The sequence below is a fragment of the Euphorbia lathyris genome, chromosome 7 (genome assembly GCF_963576675.1).
Source record: "Euphorbia lathyris chromosome 7, ddEupLath1.1, whole genome shotgun sequence".
In the NCBI taxonomy this organism is placed as follows: Eukaryota; Viridiplantae; Streptophyta; class Magnoliopsida; order Malpighiales; family Euphorbiaceae; genus Euphorbia; species Euphorbia lathyris.
In genome coordinates this window covers 82209550-82221751 of record NC_088916.1, presented here as the reverse complement: position 1 = coordinate 82221751, position 12202 = coordinate 82209550, and the positions used below count along the sequence as shown (strand labels likewise).

The 12202-nt window shown below is 30.8% G+C and overlaps 1 protein-coding gene across 1 annotated transcript; it reads right to left on the bottom strand.

Moving 5' to 3' along the window:
* Window positions 1-1599: 1599 nt before the first annotated feature.
* LOC136200565 (probable flavin-containing monooxygenase 1) lies at window positions 1600-11944 on the bottom strand. The gene is made up of 5 exons (XM_065990938.1): window positions 11388-11944; window positions 8863-9100; window positions 6214-6380; window positions 3746-4098; window positions 1600-2254 (listed from the first exon to the last, which is right to left on the bottom strand). Exons 1-5 carry the CDS (start codon window positions 11835-11837, stop codon window positions 1903-1905), a joined length of 1560 nt encoding a protein of 519 aa, XP_065847010.1. The 5' UTR covers window positions 11838-11944; the 3' UTR covers window positions 1600-1902.
* Between the last annotated feature and the right edge of the window lie 258 nt (window positions 11945-12202).

The window sequence follows — 12202 nt, the reverse complement described above, 5'->3', positions numbered from 1 at the left end:
AGGGAATTTGGACAAGTTAAGGGGGTGGAAAATACCATTTCTATGGAGTTAAGGAGGTAAATAGGACATTCGATGAGTTGGAGGGGTAAAATGACCAATTTGAACAAGTTAAGGGGGCTGGAGGAGCATTAGGCCTATATTTTAATAATACACTATTTAGTCTTCAATTTTTGTTCTATTCAACAGTTAGTCCCTTATAGACTGACTAAACTGTTTAATAATTTGTTGAATAGAATAAAAGTTAAGGACTAAACAATATATTAGGTTAAAATGTAGTGACTAATAAATTATTAGCCTTTTGAATATAAGGCGACAAGTTAACTAAGGGCGGAGACTGGACATCTCAACTAAATTGACACCCCGACACACCATCCAAACGGAAAGACCCGAATATTATTTAAAAAAACCATCCAAGCAAAAAAATAAAAAACTTATAAGCAAACATGACAACAATCATCAGAAATAAAATAAAATAACCCGAAAAATGCGAAAAATGCGAAACATATAATTCCACATTCTCTGTTTGCGAATACATCAAACCACATTATTTTTTTATAGTTCCAACGAAAAACATTAATATATAAAATAGAAAATAAATATATAATCCAAATAACACAAATTATTAACTCGCCAATTTCGAGAAATTCTACAGTAGTCCCGATCTAAATATACCGAACCAATAAAAAAAACCCGCCACATAAGTATTCTCCTACCCAGAATACGTGCCCCAATCACGAGTTACAAGTATAAAATTACTCATGTGGCGATTTTTCATTGGTCCGATCCATCTAGACCCGAACTATTTCCCAACTCAAACTTTAAGGTACTTATAATCGTTAGGAGTATAAGGATCAAACAACTATTTAAGAAAATTAAATTATTAGCCTTTTGAATATAAGGCGACAAGTTAACTAATTAAGGACGGAGACCAGACATCTTAACTAGATTGACATCCTGACACACAACCCAAACAGAAAAACCCGAATATTATTATTATTATTATTTTAAGTCTCATCCAAACAAAAAATAAAACCAACTTATAAGCAAACATGACAACAATCATCAGAAATCAAAAAAAAAAACCCGCAAAAGTCCGAAACCTAATTCGACATTCTCTGTCTGCGAATACATCAAACCACATGAATTTTTTATAGTTCCAACGAAATATATAAAATAGAAAATAAATACTAATCAAATACATAATCCAAATAACACAAATTATTAACTCGCCAATTTCGAGAAATTCTACAATAACCCCGATCTAAATACACCGAACCAATAAAAAAACCTGCCACATAAGTATTCTCCTACCCAGAATACGTACCCCAATCACGAGTTACAAGTAGAAAATTACTCATGTGGCGATTTTTCATTGATCCGATCCATTTGGACCCGAACTATTTCCCGACTCAAACTTTAAGGTACTTATAATCATTAGGAGTATAAAGATCAAACAACTCATTGAGAAAATCAAATTATTAACCTTTTAAATATAAGGCGACAAGTTAACTAAGGACAGAGACTAGATATCTCAACTAGATTAACACTCCCACACAACACCCAAACGGAAAGACCCGAATAGTATTAGAAAAAACATCCAAGCAAAAAATAAAACCAACTTATAAGAAAACATAACAAAAATAATCAGAAATAATAAAAAAAAAAAAACATTAATATATAAAATAGAAAATAAATACATAATCCAAATAACACAAATTATTAACTCGACAATTTCGAGAAATTCTACAATAGTCCCGATCTAAATACACCGAACCAATAAAAAAACCCGCCACATAAGTATTCTCCTCCCCAATCACTGAATCGCGATGTTACAAGTAGAAAATTACTCATGTAGCAATTTTTCATTAGTCCGATCCATCTAGACCCGAACTATTTCCCGACTCAAACTTTAAGGTACTTATAATCGTTAGGAGTATACTGATCAAACAACTCTTTGAGAAAATTCTTTTTCCTTCTAGGATTATAACCCATGTCTTTGCAAAGAAGATCATTTGAGTAGATTTGAAGCATAATACTAACACAAGATCTTTTATACCTTTCTCCACTGTATTTTCTTGCACATTTTTCCCATTCTATTGCTTCTTTTTCCATTTCTTTTATGCTCGGTAGCTTGAATTTTCCCGCGATGAAATGCGCTACCCAGATACTTCTCGTTTCCGTCGTGAATAAAATTGACGGACTCACTACGTATCCGAGTATCGCTAGCTGCGGGATTCGAGGATGAATGCAGTCCCTGAAATATAATATTCATAATTAGATTACAGTGTGAGACGATAACACGGTTTACAAAGACAATTAGCTTGATATGATGATTTTTTTTGTAATTCATATCATATATAATCATATAACACGATTACGACATTGTAACCCGTCTTGAGACCCCATATTCATTCAAAAATTTCAAAAGTGTAACATATGATGTTCAAAATATTTGAACAATTCATGTACTGTTATAAAAAAAAATGGAAAAAGTACAGAAAAAACCCTTGTGATTTTGCAAATTTGCAAATAGACGAATGTACTAAGGTTAATTTGGCTCCTAAAGTTGGCAGACATGTTTCGTTTAGTCCAAATCGAAATTTAGGTATCGACTCAGCTTTATAGTTGACAATATTTGATAAATTAGCCCAAATTCGACAAATTTTTAGGTAATAAAATTGATTGTATTTGAGCTAATTTGTCAAATATTGCCAACTTTCAGAACTAAGTTGATACCTAAAATTTGATTTGAACTAAAGTGAACTTGTCTGCCAACTTCAGGGACCAAATTGACTCTTAATAACAATGATAATCGTGTCAGAAATTCATTATTGGGTCGTCGACTTCCTTCTTCACCTATGTTTAAGGTGTCAAAATGGGTTACTGTGTCATAATCATGTTATGTGCATTTATATATATTTCAACATAACAACAGGATTTACAGAGACAACCCGATTATCATTGTTGTGTTATTTATATCATATATAATTAATCATGTTGCAATGTATAAAAGCACATAACACGATTATGATACGATAACTCATTTTAACACCCATGCTACGTAATACCTGAAGAAGGGAGCAAACAACCAATAATGCATTTCTGACACGACAACACGATTTATTGAGACAACTCCCTTGACATGATTATCATTTTTGTATAATTTATATCATGTTGGAATATATAAATGCACATAACATAACACGTGTATGACACGATAACTCATTTTGACACCCCTAAACCTACCTGAAGAAGGGAACAAACAGCCCGATAATGCATTTCTGACATGACAACACGATTTGCAGAAACAATCCCATTATTATTATTGTGTTATTTATATTCTATATATAATCATGTAGAATATATAAATGCACATAACATGATTATGATGCGATAACACATTTTGACACCCCTAAACATACGTACCTGAAGAAGGGAGCGGACGGCCCAATAATGTATTTCAGACACGACAACACGGACACGATCATCATTGGTGTATCATTTGTCATATATAATCATGATGGAATATATAAATGCACATAACACGATTATGATACGATAACCCATTTTAACACCCCCTAAATATACCTGAAGAAGGGAGCGGACGATTCAAGCATTTCTAACACGACAACACGGGTTTACAGAAACAACCCGCTTATCATTGTTATGTCATTTATATCATATATAATTAATCTTATGAAATGTTTACGATACGATAACTCATTTTAACACTCATATTACGTACCTGAAAAAGGGAGCGGACGACCCGATAATGCATTTCTGAAAATAGGTAGATTTGAAGATGTTTTTGATCTTATCATCACTTCTATATCCAGTTGCAAAAATGACAATATCAGACTGTATAGGCTTATCTTCTTCACCATCTAAAATCACTCCATTTTTGCAGAAGGTGAAATTGTTTGATTTTCTGAGAAGAATGCTTCCATTTTCGACATTTTTGAAGAAATTCCGAGGCAGAATTGTGAACATACATCTGTAAATCTGCTTGAAGACTCCATGAACTGGAATCAAGTTCAGTTTCTTCAATGGAAATTTCCATTTCAGATAGATTTCGATCAATGTTGATATTATCCACAGCTGGAAAAAAAAATTGATTGTTACTGTAAAAATGAGTAAAGTTCAGTGACCATGAGTGTAATTTACCTGTCATATTAACAAATTAAATTCTTTGCACTCAGGGTCGGCTCATGAACATTTGAGACCCGAGATATGAATTTTAGGTCCTTTTATTCTGAGTCCGCTCATGACTATTTGAGACCCGAGATATGAATTTTAGGTCCTTTATTGAGGGCCGGCTCATGACCATTTGAGACCCGAGATATGAATTTTAGGTCCTTTTATTCTGAGTCCGCTCATGATTTGAGACCCGAGATATGAAATTTAGGTCCTTTATTCAGAGCCGGCTCATGACCATTTGAGACCCGAGATATGAATTTTGGGTCCTTTATTGAGGGCCGACTCATGACCATTTGAGACCCGTGATATGAATTTTAGGTCCTTTATTGAAGACCGGCTCATGACCTTTTTTAGACTCGAGATATGAATTTTAGGCTATTTATATATGAATAAAATTTGGGTAAATAATTTATTATTTCTTACATTTTTATTTAACATACAGTTTAGTTCTCGTATTTTAATAATATATTGTTTAGTCCTTAACTTTTGTTTCATTCAATAGTTTAGTCCTCAAATATTTGAGGACTAAACTGTTAAATAGAACAAAAGTTAAAGATTAAACATTGTATTATTAAAATACGAAGATTAAATAGTGTGTTAAGTAAAAATGTAAGGATTAATAAATTATTTATTCATGTTTTTTCATCTTTCCGTACCATCAAAACAGTTTTCCCCGTTTGAGATGTGAAATAATTAACTAAGCGAGCGTTTTGTATTGTTTTTCCATACCATCAAAACAGTTTTCCCCGTTTTTCTATTAAAAAAAAAAAACAATGTTTGGTATATGCAAAATTGTTTTTTTACAAGCCGAAAATTTTGTTTTTTAAAAAGCTACGATTTATAACTTTTAGGATCAGAAAAATTGATATTAATTTTTTTCTCGACAAAAACAGTCTTTAACTTTCGACTTAATTTAAAAAATAACCTTAAGTTTCAGTTGAATTTAAAAAATATCCACAACTTTCAATTTTTATAATGCATTTATCAAACATTTATTAATTTTTTATAATACTTTTCTCCGCATCAGATTATGTTGACCACAGTAATGCCAAATCGATCCTAAATTTATGTATGTTTAACGTTTCATTTTAGATAGATTATTCGAAAACACAATTTGTAATAATATAGAAAATAGATAAACTGTGGCGATAATTTTTTTTTATTTGTACAAGTTGTTATGTAAAAAGAAGGTCGATTTTTATCTTTAATTTTTTGAACTTTTGAGAGCACAATTAATAAGAAATTTTACAGTATTTCGGGAGTAATATGCATCTGATCAATTAAAATCGTTTTGTATATCACTACATGCGAGATGATTAGTATAAAGAAAAAAATATATACATGGGACATTAAATGATTCATCGTGTATTACTCTCAAAATACCCTAATTTTTTTCTCAATTGAAGATAACTTTAGAAAATATTAGAAATTTAGAACGAAATAATTAACGCATTTTTTGAAACATTTTCGTTATAAAAAAAATGTTACAAAATGACCTATATTTCATCTCCGTTTTAGAAATTTGAACTCAATTTTACCTTTTCTTTTCCACGGGATGGTAAATATCGTCATTATTTACTTAGAATCAACATATCGCGTAAAATTGAATAACATCGGGACATTTTGTACCGATAAAGCTAAAATTTACTTTTTCGAGTAACTCTAGGAATAAATTTTGCATTATCCCTAAAAACGAGGCTCTAATTTTCTTAATTAAAAGTACTTGAAAATATTTTCGAAACATTTCAAAAACGTAAAAACTCTTTAAAAATTAACGTTTTCATGCAATATAGATTTCAGTAATATTACTTTTATTTAACCAAAAATCCAAACTACTGTACAAATTAAATAAGAGAACGGCGATGCATTGTGGTTTATGAAAATTTTTACAATAGTTCGAAAATTTACTTGTCTTAGACCATTCAGGAAATGATATGTAAAGTGTCATTTGATCCCGGACCATTATAAATAGAACAATTAAAAAATACGGAAAATATTTACTGAGAGAAAAATTACCATAGGTGAAAGCAAGAAGGCTAAGAGCCAAGAAAAGAAGCCTTCGGCAGGCTTGTGAATAAATAACTCCGCGAAACGGTTTAAACCTTTCAAAATCACCAACAGTAGGGATTCCGGAACCAACCAATGGACCGTCCTGAACACCATTGTGCAAGGGTGCTCCACACCTGATCATTAATAACATTAATCAATAATTAGACCTGTTTACAGACCACATTTAATAGACCGGACTTGGATATAAAAAATAATATTGGACACAACTCGTTTAAGTCTATCTATTTTTGTGTTGAACTTGTGATTTATAGAAATATACAGCGCGTGAGCCGGCTCAACCTATTAATAATATTAGTTATATATATAATATAATTAAGTGTCCGTTTGGTATATTTTTCGAAATTACTTTTTGCTTTCTAATTCAAAACATGAGATAAAAAAATGTTCGGTAAAATTTTGAAATAGTTATGTGTCGAAGAAAAATCAACTAATATCTACTACCTATCAATAACAGAGGAACATGTGAATTAAATGGGCTGTAAATAAATATAAGGAGGCGGACGTACTGATGGTGCTCAAGCTTTAATTTACACCCTCGATTAAATTGATAGTGAGCTAAGTTGAATTCAGGTTGAATATATTTAAGTGTAAGCATGCGAAACCCGGCCAAATCCGAACCATGATTAGTTTTAGGTCTAATAGTATTATTTTTCACTAGTGAAAGTACAGAATTAAGGGTCAATTTAATCCCTAAAGTTGGCTGATAAGTTCAGTTAAGCCCAAATCCAAGCTTACGTATCAATTAATCTTAAAATTGGTAATATTTGACAAATTAGTCCAAATACAATCAATTTTAATACTTAAAAATTTGTAAAATTTGGACTAATTTGTTAAATATTGCCAACTTTAGGACTGAGTTAATACCTAAACTTCGATTTGGATTAAACTGAACTTGTTTGCCAACTTTAAGGACCAAATTGACCTTTACTTTTTGGATAAACTGTATGTCAACTTTAGGGTCAAATTAACCCTTAATTCTGAAAGTAGGAGGCTTTTTCATAATTTGAAAAAAAAAATAATAAAACTTCAAAGTCAATTAGCACATTAAAATATCAAAATTATCAATTAGATCCCTAAATTAAACAAAAATCATTAATTGAGTCCTCATCCTATCTTAAAATTAGAAACTGTGACTATTTGACATAGACTTTCGATGAAGACTCAATATTTTTACTTAGAATGGGGACTTAATTGATAATTTTTGCTTAATTCAGAAACATGATTGATGATTTTAATAATTTAAGATCCTAATTGACTTTAAAGTTAAGTTTGAGGATTAAATGAGTGTTTTGCCTTGAAAAAACTACGCACTCACCACTATATGTAATGTTTTAAAAAAAAGATAATATGCTAAAATAGCCTTAACAATTTTTAAAAAGTATCAATTTAGCTTTAATTTAAAAAATAGCACGATTTGACCCTCAACGTTTACAAATAGTGCAATTATAGGGCTGGATAATATAACTTGACACTTTATACATACATGCTTTTAACTCAAGTTTCGTTACCCAGTCTATAATTACACAATTTCACAAACGTTGAGACTAAAATAATGTTATTTTATACGTTGTGACTAAATTGATATTTTCTCAAAAACTTTAAAGTAATTTTAATACCTTATCTCTTAAAAAATTAATACTTATAATGCAAAACTGATTTTCTTTTTATTAAATATACACAAGAAAGTTATAAAAAAAAATATGGTCCCCCTATTTATTAGTCCCCTAGTTTTTACCTAACACACTGTTTAGTCCCCCTATTGTAAAAAACACATTATAAGGTCCCTAGCTTTTACCAATATTAACCCTTTGGTCCTTTTGTCTAGTTTTTTTAGACTTGTAATCGTTATATTTTAGCATAAACAGATATATATATAAAATAACAGAGTAACATGGTCAACTTGTATTGTACCATGGTTGTCCTAAAAGCTAAGATATGTTCGCTTAAAAATCTAAAAAAAATAGATAAAAGGACCACAAGATTAATATTGACAAAAGATAGGGACCTTAAAATGTGTTTTTCAAAATAAGAGGATTAAACAGTGTGTTAGGTAAAAACTAGGGGACTAATAAATTATTTACCCATTTATAAATAGAGAAATGTAATATTTTTAGTTGCGATATGCGGTAGCAAAATAAGATATTCGATAAGTAGAATTAATCTATTCTGATATGGTATATTGGTTTTGCCGATGTGATACGTTGTTGATAACGTATCAATAATCTTTTCCTGATATGGTATATTGGTTTTGCCGACGTGATACGTTTATTGACTTGATAACGTATCAATCATCACGTCAGCAAAAATCAAATTCTATTATTTGCTACGGGTTTCTTTAAGGAGGATTAGGTCATCTCAAGAACCCCTCGGACTCTGCCATCTGACGCAAACACAATATTTCATATAGTGCCATGTGGCACAATTCCAAGAGGTTTTAGGAAGGACCCGATCTTACCTAAAAATTCTCTTTTACTACGTGAAACATATGTTTTATTTAATCACACCGAAAAAAAATATTATATTTTTCTACTTTTTAAATACGTGAAACCACGAGGGTTTTGTTAGTTTTTCCTTAGTATATATATATAAATGTACCGTTTCTATTGGCAACTTCATTTGCTAAATCTACGGCTGATTTCTGAAACCCGACAATGGTGACCCGTTTGTCTTTCACAAAATCAGCAGCACGGTCGTCATCCATGGCAGCATAGTCTTGTGCGTGCAAGACTTCGCCGGAAAATACTTCCGGCCCTTTGTTCACCGGAAATTCCGGCAGATTTCGGAGGTCACTGTACCTTCCTATGCAAATTATCACAAAGTCCATTTGATAAACCTGAGATTAAGAAAAAAAATTACATTAATATTAGAAATAATAAAATTATGTGAGCGATCAATGTCGTTTGACTTAATTGACATGACAATTAACGTATCAACGAGTCAACATGGAACGTCACGAAAAATTAAAAACTCAACTTTTTATTTTGAAGAAAATTGACAAAATTAATATTAGAAATAATAAAATTTATGTGAGCGATCAATGTCGTTTGACTTAATGGATATGACAATTAACGTATCAACGAGTCAACATGGAACGTCACGAGAAATTAAAATTCAACTTTTTATTTAGAAGAAAATTAACAATTTAGCTTATGTAAAGTCAACATGATACGTTAATAAAGTCGGTGTGTCATTTTAATATAATAGATGCTATTTATTTTTGCTAATAAAGTAAACAAAAAATAAAGTAAATAATTTATTACGTTTTAAATTTATGCATATTACACTAGTGCGATTCGATTTTCATAAAGAGATTATAGAATTCTTAATTTTTATTTAAATAAATTATTTAGTAACTAAATTTGTTTGTTAAAAGTTATAAATTTTATATAAAAGAATTAATTTACTTTTATACTATTAAATAATTTATATTCTTAAGTTAATTACTACACAATTATTTTATTATGTTAATTTAAACATAAAAAATAATATTAGCAATTAAATAATATAATTGACAAATATATTTATAATTAAAAATAGGTAACAAAATTTCCTCAAAAAAGGTAACAAAATCATAATAAATTTTCATATAATGTTTATTTTCTATGGTACATGTATATTATATAATATCTTAATGTACATAATGATAGATTGAATAAAAAGAGAATTAATTAATCATTATTTTTTGGGTCAAATTTAATTTTTTTACTAAACCATTAAAATTAAAGTTGATGAAAGAACTAACAATTTATTTAATTTTAAAATATATTATTTTAGTAAAAAAATTAGTTATATATGATTCGGTAACATATAAAAAATAAAAAAAATTCTAATATATTAATCTATCGAATATTATAAAATACTAAAATAATTTTTAATTCAAAGATAAACTTATTATTTTATATAATTCGGTATTTCAGAAATTGAAGGGACAGACTAATATAATACACATAATCTTAGAAACCAATATATTATTTATTTTTGTACTTGTAAACGTACAAAACCCGAGATTTTTTAAACAATAAACATAATTTTTCAAAAAATTCTAAAATCAGTACTCGTATTATCCTCTTAGATGATGTCATGTCAAAAAAAAACTGTTAATATTACATCATCTAAGTGAAGAGAAATAAGTACTTGTCTCGATCCACAATAAAACTTTTTAATATATTAATTTATCGAATATTATAAAATATTAAAATAATTTTTAATTAAAGGGTAAATTTATTAGTATGATATAGTATTTCAGAGATTGAAGAGACGGGCTAATATAATATGCATAATCTTAGAAACCAATACAATATCTATATTTGTGTGTGCGTGTAAATGCACAAAACCCGAGATTCTTTAAACAATTCATATAATTTATCAAAAATATCCAAAATCATTACTGGTCTTATCCTCTTAGATAATGTCACGTCAACAGAACTGTTAATATGACATCATTTTGTATAATACAGTGTTTCAGAAATTGAAGAAACGAACTAATATAATATGCATAATCTTAGAAGCTAACATCTTATCCACTTTTGTACTTGTAAACACACAAAACCCGAAATTTTTTAAACAATTCATATCATTTATCAAAAATATCTAGAATCATTACTGGTCTTATCCACCTAAATAATGTCACATCAAAAAAATCTATTAACATGATATTATTGTAGTGGAAAAGAGCGTAAAACTCAGTACCGGATTGTTTCACAATAAAACTTTTTAAATTGGCTCTACGCCAACTAATCCCGAAACTATTGAAATCACACCACATCAACTGTATTAACATGATACGATCTCAACGGTTTGATCCACAACACGATAGGAAATCACAAAATGTTTAGATTCGTTATGAACCAAACTGATCCAGAACTGTTGAGATTATGACATGCCAGCCGTGTTAACATGATATAATCTCAACGTTTCCAAACATACATGGTATAGTCTAAACGGTTCGAGACCATTTAGATCATGCCACATCAGCTGCATTGAAGTGATACGACCCTAACGTTCTCAAGCTGACGTGGCACGATCTCAACGGGTCCGGTTCCGGAACATTTTGGTCGGCAACACGGTAGAAAAACAACAATTCCCAATAAAAATAAGTAAACTGATGATATATGCATTACCTCAACAGGCGAAGAGGGATCTCGGGAATCCTGAAAACTGACATTCCATTTTCCGGCCGGCGACAGAGCATACCCCGACCCGCCCCACGCTTCCCAGCCGATCATCTCCTCATAATCACTTTCAGAATTCACATAATCAATGCTCAAAACTCTAGTATTAAACTGAATCCTCGGCAAAATGTTGAATCGCTGAGCATACGCTCGGACATACGCCAAAACCTGATTATGATCGGGAAATGTTTCTGTAACAGAATCCGGCCATGGAAAATCGGAGAATTGGTAGTAGAATTTGGGGGATTGAAGCTTGGTTGATTCAATTGTTTGATTCCAAACGCCGCCGAGGTCGGAGCGAGCTTCGAAGACGATTGGACTAAAACCTTTCTCCATTGCATGTTTGCAGGCGAGGAGACCACTGATTCCGGCGCCGATTATGCCTATCTTCTTCTTCATTTTGGGAGACGGAGTTTTGCAGTTATGGTGTTTGTTTTTTTGGGGGCAGAGAAGTGCAGGAAGAGGCGGAGTTTTATAGGCCTGGATTTTGAACCCTGACGCAGGAGGAAGCTTTGTGGTTAATGGAAATCTGTGCTGTTTTGGCAGCTAGTTATGTATACATGGTAATGAAGTTTGAGTTGGTAACCTTGCCAGAGTTTGGGTTAATTACACTTATGATCCTTCAAGTATCATGAATTTAACACACTGACTGTTGGTGACTCAACTTTTACAGTTACAGGGTGTTTATTAGAAGGGATAAAAAAAAACACGAAGTGTTTGTTTGGGAGATAGAAGAGTAAGACAGAGATAACCCTCTTATCCCT

Excerpts from the sequence above, each read along its gene's own strand:
- LOC136200565 (XM_065990938.1), bottom strand. The coding sequence starts at position 11,837 with ATGAAGAAGAAGATAGGCATAATCGGCGCCGGAATCAGTGGTCTCCTC. Across the intron at positions 9,101-11,387 it reads ATCCCTCTTCGCCTGTTGAG|GTTTATCAAATGGACTTTGT; the intron begins GTAATGCATATA and ends TCTTAATCTCAG. Across the intron at positions 4,099-6,213 it reads CCTTCTTGCTTTCACCTATG|CTGTGGATAATATCAACATT; the intron begins GTAATTTTTCTC and ends TTTTTTTTCCAG.